The sequence below is a fragment of the Crotalus tigris genome, unplaced genomic scaffold, assembly GCF_016545835.1.
Source record: "Crotalus tigris isolate CLP2741 ecotype Arizona unplaced genomic scaffold, ASM1654583v1 scf7180000024346.1432988, whole genome shotgun sequence".
Lineage (NCBI taxonomy): Eukaryota > Metazoa > Chordata > Lepidosauria > Squamata > Viperidae > Crotalus > Crotalus tigris.
The window spans coordinates 126,980-140,990 of NW_024100515.1; the positions used below are offsets into that span (position 1 = coordinate 126,980).

Consider the following 14,011-nt stretch of genomic DNA (forward strand, 5'->3'; position numbering starts at 1 on the left):
CAGGTCACAAAGCAACAGAAGCCCTGGCCTGACGAGCCCGGTGGGCAAGCGAGCAGGCCAGGCATTGGGGCACAGTCCTTGGAAGACACCAGGGCACAATAGAGAGAAAAGGCTCACGCCTCCCTCCAGTCAGGGGACTTATGCCAGTAATCCAGAGCTAAGAAGGTCACAGAGAGCAAAGAAATCTCCCAAGTACCTAGAAGACTACATAACATTGCTGGCAAAGCAAAAGCCAGTAAACAGTGGGAACATTGGGGAGCAAAATGTCGTATAAAATAAATGTTGTATGTTGGTAGTAGTTTTAGCCCGGGGGAAAGGGGTGTTATGTCCCGAGCCTTGCAAACGGCTCGGGCGTTTGCAGGCAGTCCCGGGCAGGTGCAAAGCTGCCCGGGACCAGACAGGCTGTCGCCAGCGCCGTGCGCATGCGCGGGTGCTGGCGCGGGAAAAGTAACCCATTTACCCGGGAGTTGCCTATATAAGAGGCTGCGAGGCGTTTGGGCGAGGCTGAAGCCATCTTCCTGTAAGCTGAACGCTGAATAAAAGAAACTGAGAACTCCAGCTGCTTCTCGTGTCTGCTTTCCCGCCAAGGACGCAACAGTGACATTGGGCCAGTCACTCATTTTCAGCACTAGGAAGCTGGCAATGGTAAACTACTTCTGAAAACTGTAGGGATTATCCAGGTAGTTGCCAAACCACCATAAAGAACATACAGCAAACAATAATGAACAACTTGATACTGTTAAATACATTGGTTGTATTCCCATGTGCCCTAATCATAACACAAATATGCCTTGGCAATCTCTTTGTTTTGCTAGACCCTTATTATGTTACCTTCATCTCATCCTCAGGCCTTAAGTAAGGCAGGTTTATCATATTTTTTTCCTATTGGGAAGCCCAGGATAGGTAAAATGTGTTAAGCTTTTGTCACACATTATTTTGGAGGATATTCAGGTGACTGGCAGATGGGAGACAGAAGTTTGTGAGACAGGATAGGGATAGGGATTAGCAATGGGAATAGTCAATTTCACATAGGTGTACTTTTCTGCCAACTCAAGGATAGTGACTAGCTGTGTAACTTGATAGGGCTAAAGGCCCAAAGTGTCATTGACTTGTCCTCTAGCAGCAAGCATTAACACCAGCCTCTCTAAAATGTTCTGCTTTTCTCCACACCTGCATGAGCTAGTATCTTAATAGAGGAATCTCACATTTGTTTAAATATATCATCTATTTAATCAGCTCTTCTCATAAATAGATATTTCGACTAAATAGTCGGAAATTCTGAGTTCAGTTACAGGATCTTTTATTTTGGGTATCACATCCCACTTGTAAAATGTGGAACCCAAAGCTCATTTGGCATGAAGCTGAAGGGTGAATAATATTTGAACAACCCACTTATAATTCAACAGAACTGTGATTTTGTTAAATTTTTGAAAGCAGACAGCAAATATATTTTTGACATTTACAGTAACTCATTCATATAGAAAACAAACAACAGAAAAACATTTAAAGCAAAAGTTCAGATCAAATACTGTATATCCCACATTTAGATAGTAAACTTAGATTATTACACAATCAACTTTTTTTCTGAACACTGAAACACTAAGACACTTCTCCAAGGCAAACTCTTACACATGATCCTCTATTATTGTAAAAGCAACAGCTTGTTCATCATACCTGATACAATCATACACTGATACTTATTTATTCAAGAAAATTTATATGGCTGCCCAACTCACTCTCAGTGAATTGCAATGGCTATTGCCTCAGTTAAATTTATTTTTGTTAACATCAAACATTTCTGGAGCATCCATAAATACAAGAATACAGAAAACATCAATATAAAACGCCTAATATTGACTTGCCTCATATTGTGAAAAAATTACTAAATTCAGTTAAAAAGAACTAGATTAAACTAAGATTTACAATCTTTAGTCTGACACTTTCCAGGGTTGAACCAACTCCCATTTTCTCTGGAAAATAGCTTTGTTGTATTCAGGAGCTCAAATTAAACATGTGGAGAGTACCAGGCTGGGGAAAGCAGTTTTAAGCACTTACTTCCCTCAGCACATTACCTACAGCAGGGGTAGGCAACCTTGGCTCTTTTATGACTCGTGGACTTCAACTCCCAGAATTCCTGAACCAGCCATGCATGCTGGCTCAGGAATTCTGGGAGTTGAAGTCCATGAGTCATAAAAGAGCCAAGGTTGCCTACCCCTGACCTACAGTAAGACAAAGCTCATTTTATCTTACCTTGGAGAACCAAACCAGAATTTTCAATAACGTATAGGAAAGATGTCAATGGAGCAATAGGGGTCTTAGCAACCAGGATCTGCAAAAACAAAACAAAATGAAAGTTCATATGGTATAGTGATTATTAAGATGTCCAGAGGAACTCAGCTGGATAAACAGCTCTACTAATACATTTTCTCATACTCTACAAAGAGTTTGTTCCACCATTCATGAAAACCTACTTCAGGTTCTATTTATTGATTCAAACTTTCCAAAGTTCCACATTGTCTTAATATAAACTTTTGTTTATTTCGCTGAAATACACAACAGGGTATGTGTTTAACGAACCCTGCATGAGGATGAAAACCAAGAAAGAATATGGTACAATGAGATCCTATATGGGTGTTCTCATAGTTAAGAATCTAGAATCACCACTAGTCATTTGTAGCCAAAAATCCATATTTTAACATAAAAGTAAGACAAACATATAAAAGCAGTCCCTATCTTTTAAACTATCTAGAAATTCCAGAGAGATGTTGATAATTTATGAGATTCTAAAGGCTCATTGCTGCCATTTCTCCTAAACGTGTATGCATTCCAAATGTGAAGCAGATTTCCTGATTCATTTATGCCTCAGGGGAAAAAAGGAAAGACACTGGAAAGCAATTTCTAGTCTGTGGTTTTCACAGTGGCATTTCTAACTTTGTAACCCTAAGGTTACCACTTAACAAGGCTGCTGATCCAAAGCACACTCTTTCAGAACTCTGTTTCAATTACAGTGATGTCATACCCATTTTGTAAAGATAAAGAATATACACCAGGCCATAGTACTGCCTTCATTTTTATGTATGTAATGGAGCTACATCTACATGGAAGGAAGTATGTAGTAAGGTACCCCAAGCTCTGTCTTAGACCATAGTACTCTTTAGCATCTTCATAAATGATTTAGATGAGGGGATAGAAAGGAAACTCATCAAATTTGCAGATAACACTAAGCTGGGGGAAAATAACCAACACTCCAGAAGATAGGCTTAAGATACAGAAGGATCTTGACAGACTTAAACATTGGGTGCTATCTAACAAAATGAAATTCAATGATGAAAAAAGTCAGATTTCTATATGTAGGCAAGAAAAACCAAATGCACAGGTATAGTATAGGCCAGAGGTCCCCAACCTTTTGGGCATCAGGGACCGGTTACGTGGAGAAAGTTTTTTCCATGGACCGGAGAGTGTGTGGTGCTGCCTGCATCCTGTGGATGAGGCTTTGCTTGTTTGTGCGGACCGGTTGCTGGCATGCCATGGCCCAGTACTGGTCCAGGACCCGGGGATTAGGGAACCTCAGGTATAGGTAGTACCTGGCTTAATAGTAGTAACTGTGAGAGGGATCTAGAAGTTCTAGATCCCTTAAAGATAAACCAACAGTGTGCTATAGCTGCCCCCCCCCCAAAAGAGCCAATGCAGTCCTAGGCTGCATCAGCAGAGGAATAATATCAAGATCACATGAAGCATTAGTAGCAATATATACTGCCTTGATAAGACCACTTGGGATACTGTGTCCAGTTCTGGTTGCAGCTTTTTGGATCCAATTGAGTCTCAGAAGCATTATTGGCAATAAAAGGTTTGCTGGAAGCTAACTCTTATGTTTGCAGTATGCCCCCTCCCTTAATTGAAAGGCTTTTTAAAGTAAATATTCAGGTAGGACACGGTACTTGGCAAGCACCCAAGAAGATGTATATGGTCTAACTGATATATTATCTTCTTTTATCATCTATAGAAGAGGACAGTGGGTGCAAATATATAATATAATTTTTCTGCAACGTTTTCTACTGAATAATCTTCTGGTGATTGTATTGTATTACTGTCTATAGTAATAACATTACTATTTTATTTACTGTATTGTGTTGTAATGTCTTTAGTTTGGGGAAGCTTTTTGCAATGGCAAACACATACCAGTGACCAGTGCTTTCAGGGATATAAAATAAGTGTACTTCTACCTACAGAAGTTTTCACAAGACTTGAACAAAAAGCTCTATTTTCTGTATGAATTGTTCTTCACCTAGCTCTGACTGTGACAATTACACTCTTGAATTCCTCTAAGCCCTGATTAATAGCAATGATATTGTATTATTAGAATTGATAAGAAAAAACACAACTCATGCAATACAGGTAGTCCTCGCTTAATGAACATTCATTCAGCAACTGTTTGAAGTTATGATGCTGCTGAACAAATGATAATTAAGTCTGGTCCTTGAAGTTATGGCTGTTGCAGAGCCTAACAACTGCACTGGGGACTACCACAACTTCAGTCACTAAGTCATATAATATTTCATCTAATGACTGCTTTATATAGTGACAGAAATTTCAGTTCTCATTAGGGTCATTAAGCAAGAACTACCTATATTCTGTTTGATAGGTCACACTAATTGATATAATTTTGTTGCCATCCCCATACAAATAAGACTGCAAGAGGATTGTAGCTATTGCACTTCTTAAAAATTCAAGTAGTTTTTGAAAAGAGGTACCTATATTAATTGGATTATTGCCAAAGGAAAAAGCATCCAACTACATTTTCAGAAATATAACCAAAAACATGGCTCTGCGGCCTTGTGTGGGGAGCCAAAGGAGCACATAGTTGTGGGGTTGGTTAGTGCCATGAGAGCCCTCCCTTTGTCTTTGTCAACCAATTTTTTACAAGGTTATTTTTGCCTCCTCAAAAAAATATCTATCTGTCTGTCTGTCTGTCTGTCTGTCTGTCCGTCCATCGGTCCGTCCATCCATCCATCCATCCATCCATCCATCCATCCATCCATCCATCCATCCATCTATCTATCTATCTATCTATCTATCTATCTATCTATCTATCTATCTATATTTTTAAATCAAAAATTTAACTCTAACATTTTAGCTTTTTATATAGTTAATATTTCAATGTTTTATTGTACATCGCCCAGAGTCCCTCTTTGAAGGAGATGGGCGATTTAGAAATGTGAAATATAAACAAATAATTAAGAACAATTTTAACAAACCATTTCAAACTATGTGGAAAATAATATTACAAACAGTTCCAGCATATAAAAATGTCTTTCTGAATGGACATCCAAGATGTCAAGCAGGAAGACATAAGACAGATTTCTCCTCTCCCTCCCTCCCTCCACCAGTATACAGTAACTTTACAATTGAACTGAATTTTTGGTGTTGGAGGAGCATTCAAATATGCACTTAACTACAGGCATAAGTAGACAGTACCAAAAAGATGGTTATCACTGGATAATTTTATATGTATAAACTAGACTGAAAAGGCAGTTATGGCAAATCATTACTTTATTGTTGCCAAGAAGTAGAGTTCAACTCAAAGAAGCCTTTACTTTTTATTTCGGCTCAGATGAACAAAACCAACAAAGGACATGTATTATTAAAGATATCTTATGGGACAGTTTTTACTAAGACATAAAACCTTCAGATGTACGAACAGGATTAAGAATTAATAGTATAATTAAAACAAAACAAACAATGCTATCCACAAAGTCCAAGTTTCCGTTCCATCAGTTCAACCGTAACAGCATATATGTTTCAAATGGAATGAAACCATTATAAAAGTAGATCAAAGACAGGTAAAGGGTAGAGAATTGTAATACATAAATGACTGAAACAAGACCAAAAACCATGCCTGCTCTTGAGATTGTTTATGAACTTAGCATTGAAATGGCTGATTTCCATCATAAAGAATATTAAGTTAAATGGGTGTCAGAGTCCTCACTGGCAAATGTTTATAGACAATTGTTCATTCTTCTACTGTAATTATATACTAGTTTCACATGCTGAGTTAATTTCAATGACAATTGTGATAGCAAAAAGCAAATGGGTTTATTCATTGCTTTATGGCTTTTTTGATTTATTTATTGCTTTATAGTCTGAAACCAAACCAACATATATCAAAATGTACAGAACAACAAAATTGCATGCAGAAATATGACATAAAAAAATCACTCAAAACTAAGGAGGAGGTACCAGCTGGTTTCTGTAGGCTAATGCTACTGATAGAAATTTGGTCATTGTCTTTGATAGAGAGAAAAATTGGTCATTAAAAAAAACAGTGATCTCATCATGAGGGCAATTAAAATTCCTGGAAAGTGAGATCATGCATGCTTACCTCCAATATGAATACAATTGGGATTTTAATAAGATATCAGATACAGATGCAACCTCTATGCTTGGACATGAACAAGTACAATTTTCATATGGGAGATTGTAGCATCTTCTGTTTACCACCCTCTTAAGGTAATGCATTGACTCAGGCCACAAAAAAAGCTGCTATGTGGAACATGCCAAATACTTGAACAAATAGCAAGAATCCAAAGGGACGGGGTGATTCTACAGTAATAAAGATGGGCAATCTACCTATGTGTCTGAACATCCAACTCTTCGGTCTTTTGCTTAAATTCTGCTAATGTTTTATCAGAGCCTAGGATCAGTACAAAAATATATCAAATCTTGATCATTTTGTCTTCGCAGAGTAGATTCAAATCTATCATTCAGGGTAAGATTAATCAAAGAGATTCCCCAGAATATTTGTTTTGCTCAAGATCTTAAGCAGCATATTCTTGTGTAAACCTCAAGAGAGATACATCTCAATTTTAATCAGGTTTGGTTAGTAAAGGTCAAATGCATGAGTGCTCTTGATTTTTAAAAATTAGACTGCATGGAATCCAAGACTGAGATCTTCTTATATATCCACAGGTATATAAGCAACATACAGAAAACTTTGGCCCTGAATAACTTTGTGGCAGCTGGGATAAAATTATTTCTATGCCAGTTTACAAAATTAGTAATAGCTAGATACTATTTTTTAGATCCTTGTAGATAATTTCTGTGCTTGATTTCTACAGTAGGTAAAGGAGTAAAGATAAATTACTAATATTTAGAGGATTTTACTTGCTCAATAAACTTGAAGTGATTTCTGAAATATATCATAAGTTTTGTTTTTGACTACTTTATTTCAAGATATTTTCTATCACAATAGAAACAACATCTGCAAAGACCAACTCTAAATGTAGGGATAATGGTTGCATCATCCACATATGAAAAGGATATGGAGCAATAAAGCAAGAGATAGTAGATGAAAGTATGGAGCAGCAAAAGCCTCAATGTTATCATTAATATAGAGATGAAACAATAACTAGGCAAATACAATTCTGCTGTTGTAGCCATAAGCAATTTGGGGTGGGGGATTGGGGTGGTGTGGAAATGATGAGAGTGAAGAGAGCAATTTGTTCCTTAAGCCTTGGAATTTTGTAAGTAATTCCAACAATATACAAACTTAAATGAGAGAGACAGAGAGACAGAGGGAGTGTGTGTGTGTGAGTGTGTGTGTGTGTGTGTGAGAGAGAGAGAGAGAGAGAGAGACAGAGAGAGAGAGAGAGAGAGAGAGAGAGAGAACACAAATCAGAAAGACAGAAGCAGTAGCTAAATAAAGGAAAAAGAGAAACACCAGTCTAGTTCTTGTAACTTTAGTGAGGAAAACGTTTACGTTTTATTGCTATTATGACAGGTAATACTTTTTTAAAAAAAAAATCTGAATGGAAAAATAATAGTTCCACTTCCTTTGGCTGCACATTTTCTCCTAAGATGGATTATCATGCCAAGTTGTTTTTGTTTTTAGCTTTCAAAAGATTTAAAGTAGAGAGGAGGAACATTTTTTCCCTGTCTGGAGTAACATTCCTTTGTGGGTAATCTATTGCAGCAAGTAATAAAGGAAGCAATTCTTTCTCTTTATTCCTATCTCTGCTATCCATATCTTCCTTGATTATTTTCTTCCTTGAATCATATCCCTAATCAGTTTCCTTCTTTTCCACAATCTTTTTCATTTGACCTCCAGAATCTGAGAGAGCAGATTCTCACAGAGCAGCCTACAGAAAGGCCAACACAGACATGGAAATGTATATTTGCCCTTTGATGTCTTCTTCCTCTTCCTTTCTAATTACCACTGGGCAGAAATGATGCTAATTAGCAGTATGCAGTAATCTAAAACTGTGCTTCCCATGCGGAGGTGAGACAAGATAAAAAAACAAAGAGAGAACCATTAGATGGAAAGGAATGAAATAAAACATGCGAGGTGCTGCATAATAAAATTGAAAGAAGAGTGCTGGGTCACACGTATAACCAAATTCTAAGAAAAACAGTTCCAAAAAAGGTGGTTGTCTATGTCATGTCTACTCAGCAACATCTCCGCACTTCTTAAAATTACAAGACTTTCTAGCTTGTAATAAATACCTTGGGGTTTCTTGCCTATACTCTGTTTTTTTTTGTTTAGTTTTTAGAAAAGTTCTCAGTTAAGAAATAAGAAACCGTGGGATGATTGCCAGATTTAGGCAGTTTACTTGCTGCTGCAAGACAAGAAAGAAAGAGCAAGAGTTTAAGAGCCTGGGATGGTGAACAGATGCCTCTGGATTGGCTCTGATTTGTAGATCAGCAATTCTCCAATTCTGATTTAGAGTGGAACAAGTTCAGAGTGTGCTTTGTGCAGATTCAACCTCCCACTGAAGTAGACATGGGCAAAGAATGAGAAACAGGTTTTCCAAAGTAAATCACACAAGAAGCTTAAAATGATACAATATAGCAATGATTTATTGAAATTAATAATAATATTAAAATATATATTTATAAGCCACTTAATCCAAAGTAAATTGCTCAAAGAGATGTGCAGAATTCTGTTCACATTATTTATTTATTTCGGAAGTTATCTGGATCCAAATTACTCTGGACAGCTTACATTCTGAAATCCAGAGGAAGTGCACTCTACCTGATCTTATTGAATGGTAGAAACTATGGAAAATAGGTAGTCCCTCAAATAACCAAACTTAATGCCATGAATGGTTTTATAGATAATAATTAGAACCTTATTTTTTTTACCGAGAAGCTCACCAGAAACCATCACTATCCATGTCACTGCATTATGGACCAGTTGTAGCCTCTGGGTGATCTTCAAGACAGCCTCATGCAGACTACATTGCAGCCCAGCTGTGGAATGACTACTCCTTGACTTACAAGGAGTACAAGGGGACTTACAAGGGGACTTACAAGGGGACATGATAGCAGTATTCCAATATCTCAGGGGCTGCCATAAAGAAGAGGGAGTCAAGCTATTTTCCAAAGCACCTGAAGGCAGGACAAGAAGCAACGGGTGGAAACTAATCAAGGAGAGAAGCAACCTAGAACTAAGGAGAAACTTCCTGACAGTGAGAACAATTAATCAGTGGAACAGCCTGGCTCCAGAAGCAGTAAATGCTCCAACACTGGAAGTTTTTAAGAAGAGACTGGACAGCCATTTATCCAAAATGGTGTAGGGTTTCCTGCCTGAGCAGGGGATTGGACTAGATGACCTCCAAGGTCCCTTCCAACTTTACTACTATTATATTATATTATATATTATATACAACTGGTTGCTTTGTGACTGTTAGAAGTTGTGATAGATCCGTCCAAAAGATACTTAGAACCTGGAGTCCAAATTCTAATAGATGCCCTGCATTTCCATAGTCATGTGATCACATTTTGAGCACTCAATAATTTGTCCATATTTATAGCTGTTTGCAATCTCTTATGGTCTCATGACTGTGACTTGTGACATTTTTTTGGTCTGGTTTCCAATGTACACAGTGGGCTCACTTATTGTCTGTGGCATTCTCTTAATGACTGCTGCAAAAAAAATATTATAAAATTGAATCGATCACATGGGTGCCTTGACTTCAACTGCTATGACATAAACTCCATTATGGTTGTAAGTCAAGGACTATCTGAAAGGCTTCCCAGTCAAGGAACAAGCTTAAATTGGCACACCAGCTGAATCTATGTAAAGGGCTTCTTTGAGCAGGAATCCAAGACTACTCCCAAGTTGCATACCAGTCTCAAACAGGAAGGTGCAGCCCCATCCAAGACTAAAGAGGTAGATTCTCCAGTTATCAGGGAACCCAACCATCCAGAGCTACTAGGTTTTGTCAGGATTGTGCTTGAGCCTCATCTTCCCACCAATGCCTTCAGACATTGACACGCTACATTGAAAAGAACACTTGGACTGCCTGGGGATGAGATGTATAGTTGGATATCATCAGTGTACTGCTGATACCAGATTCATTATCAGTATATTGACTCATATCTTTAGCATATTTCTGATGCCACACTCTGAACTGCACCCAGTGGTTTTATGTAAATGTTAAACAAACAAACAAAAATGAGAGTGACAGGTCTTGAGGCAGCCCAGAAGTGAAGGACCACAGACAATCTCTTTCGCCCTTGTCTCAGTCAGCACAGGCTGGAAGAGGCCACAGAGAAAGGAGCAAAGCCACGATAATACCATGATTCCATTCCCAACCCCCACAGCTGGTCCAGAAAAATGTCAAGGTGGCTCCATCACAGCTCTGGAAAAGAGTCTCTACATTGTATCCTGGCCTGAAACATGACTGAAACAGGGCAAAATAACCTGCTTCCTCCAGGATCTTCTGCAACTACTTTGACCACCTATAAAGGGAAGGTTGGAGGCTTAGTTGTGCAGGATTGTTGAATCCAGAGATAATTTTTTGGCTAGCCTTTAATTTCAAATCAAACTATCTATTTGTGACTACATTTGTATAAAAGAACATAGCTGAAAATGGAGAAAGAAATGCCCTGAAATAAGGAAATGTCATTCAGAAAGGATATTAATTATCTTAAAATATTAAATTAGATTCATGGACTAATAAAACCATTGCTAGGCAAACATTTTTTTCCTCTGTGCCAAATTATGTAGGACATACAATCCTTACAGTGTGTCAGAATCTCTCTGCTTATTGTATAGCAAGAAACCAAGGGGGGGGGGAAGGGCCACCAAAGGTAAACAAATTCTTGGGGTTTGCATCAATTTAAGGAACCTTCCACTGTATATCTGCATCTTTTCTTTTACAGAAGAAAAGAAAATACTATATCAGTATAATATCAGGAATAGAGGAAATTATCTGCAAAACAACAAAAATGCTGAATCTATAGTCTATTATTCAAATACTAGGCATTAAGATAAAAATAGGCAGCTGTCTCAAGACAAGACAGCATACTCTCTCATTTAGCTCAGTACACCTGACACAAAGCAGCAGCAGCTCTCTAAGATAGATACGAGTTTTATTTGCCCTCCCTGGAAATGTGCTTTGCTGCTAAATGTTCCCCCAAATCTCTAAGAGCTCACCTTTGGCAGTATGAATGCTATATTTATGTTCCTGAGAAATTAAAAGGCCTCTTCATATTGCAAGTGCAAACCCTAAACAGCACATATGGAACCTTAATCCAATGATCTCACTGTATTGACGGTTAAGTTCATCAAACATACATGGATGTTAGAGAAGTACTACTTTTTGTTTATCTACTGAAGTGGTCTATGTTTATTGATTGCTCCTCTCTGAGAGTTACTACATCACTTGACATCAAGATTCAATAGAATTTAAGATTCACCTTTAAAATAACTGAATGTGACAGAGTGACAAGTTGCCAGGAAAAGATGCCAAAGTCTTCCCCATGGAGCACTGCAACACTTCACTACTGCAATAGAAATTGTCCATTGGGTTTCTATCTCCAGTAAATAATGAAGAATGAAAGAAGAGACTAGCTAATTAGTACTGGTTTTATCTAAACCACATAAACTTATACTGTACAAAAAAGATGAATGATATGGATATTTTTCCTCTAGCTCAGTGGTTCCCAACCTTTTCTATACCCCACACCCCTAGAACACTTCTGATATATTCTTGCACCCCTTACAAAAGTTTGAAATAATGGCAACGAATTATGCATATACACTATAATTTTGAAAACCCAAGTTTTCGCCCCCCCTGGAATATCAGCTCGCACCCTCTGGGGGTGCGAGCACCCCTGGTTGGAACCCTGCTCTAGCTGGTGTATCAAAACAGATAGAATAAAAGTAACCATATGATTGAAAGAATACTTTTCTAGATTTTATTTGATTTTTGTTCTTTGGAAAACAGATATGGTGACTTTCAGAGGGATTTATAGGCAACATGTAAGACTAAGATATGTTATGTCAAGACTATTACAATATAGAATATCTTCCGTATAAAATAGTTAAAAAGGTATTTGTGGTCTAGGACTGTTAACCTCAGAAAAACATGTCAGAATTTCTCTCCAAATAAGAAAACCACACACTCATTTTTGCATGCTGCAATGGAAATTGTAGCCCTCTGAAGAGAAGTACATTTAATAAAAGCTTTTAAGTAAAACCAGGTTAATGGGTCACAATTAAATAAAACTATTTACAGAGCAATCTAAATGTATCATACATCACCCCATCTTATGAGAAAACCCTGACCAACGAAAGCTACTTGTGAAGGGATTTTCTCTCTTCAAAGCTTTATAAAACCTCAGTTTGGATGGCTGTTTGGGGGCTCTTTATGAGAAGTGAGTCATAAATCCAATCTAATTATAAAAATAGTACATAGATTGCATTTGTGCTTTAGTAAACATCCCGCCCAGATATAATTATCCCTACTTCAGGTAGTGATCAGAATAAAGAAGAGCAACACAAACAAAATATAAGTTACTGAAGTGTTTCTCCTTGCAGATAAAAAATGACATTTTTTGCCATGCTTGCCTTCCTTTAAATCAGTGGTTCTCATCCTTTTTAATGCCGCGACCCCCAACCAGTCATAAGTCGAGGACTACTCAACCGGTCGTAAGTTGAGGACTACTCAACTGGTGCAGCACCGTTTGCAGAATGGGACTTTTGGCGGGCTCAGCAAGGCAGAGACAGCCTGGACAATTCCTATTGGCTTTTGAAAGCCAATAGAATTAGACTCTATTCAAGAGAGTCTATTCTATTGGCTTTCAAAAGCCAATAGAATAAAAGGGAGTAGCACAGCTAAGGAAAAGGGGAAAAAAATGGCAGACTGCGTTGTTTGGCGACCCCCGTAAAATGGTCGTTCAACCCCAAATGGGGTCCCGACTCACAGGTTGAGAACCACTGCTTTAAATTAACACTCAGTATAGACTGCAAAAATGATTACAATATTTTTTGACTGAGAATGCTCTTTCCTGGTAATAACTTAACTCTCCAAGCACTTTATAATAGTAATGTTTATATAATGCAATTGCATTGGGTTTAAAATGCAGCCTAATTTTCTCACAGCATAATTCAGCCAGTCTGGATGCATTGTTTCCCTCATGCTGACCAGAAGCTCTGGGAATTAAAGACCAAACATATCTGGAGAATGACAGGTAGGGAGTCCCAGGAAGGCACACAATATTTTATGAAGTTTCAAAGGACGTGTGCCATTCTGTTCTTCAACGTTAACAATCCAACTTCTGATTGGTTACCATGACTTTTTCATGTGCAAAGAGTGCTTACCATGTCTTTTTCGTGTTCAAAACATCTTACAGCCACAGTACCAAGTAAGACTCTGGCATCATCTCCTTTGTAGTCCAGAAGTATTATTCTTATGTCATTTGGCTACTGGCCAGAAGAACTGCATACTCTTCAGTTCATGATTATTAAATACCACTATAATATATTTTTGTTCATATTTGTATAATTACATATAATCATATGTAATATTATATTATATTTATATTACATATAAAGATACATATACCTGTTCTCTAAGGTCCTTCTGTCTTCATAAGATTAACACGCCATTTGTTGTGTTTCTTTGTTTTTGACTTCTAGCTCATAAATTTTAATATATAATTTTTCATTTTTTCTCCCTCAACCTGCATGTCTGTGGCAGTTTTCATGTGATAAGTTAACATTTAC

General features: G+C 37.6%; 1 protein-coding gene and 1 long non-coding RNA gene across 12 annotated transcripts in view; one reads left to right on the plus strand and one right to left on the minus strand.

Moving 5' to 3' along the window:
- RAD51B (RAD51 paralog B) overlaps positions 1-14,011 on the minus strand; it is a 289,276-nt gene that overhangs the window by 118,059 nt on the left and 157,206 nt on the right. For all 7 annotated transcript variants that reach the window (XM_039326853.1, XM_039326857.1, XM_039326856.1 and 4 more), the window contains one exon: positions 2,251-2,329. In XM_039326853.1, coding sequence (XP_039182787.1) covers positions 2,251-2,329 — 79 coding nt within the window. The remainder of the gene's footprint in view (positions 1-2,250; positions 2,330-14,011) is intronic.
- The window catches only part of LOC120300613, a 119,085-nt gene that overhangs the window by 38,888 nt on the left and 66,186 nt on the right, over positions 1-14,011 (plus strand). The window lies entirely within an intron of this gene.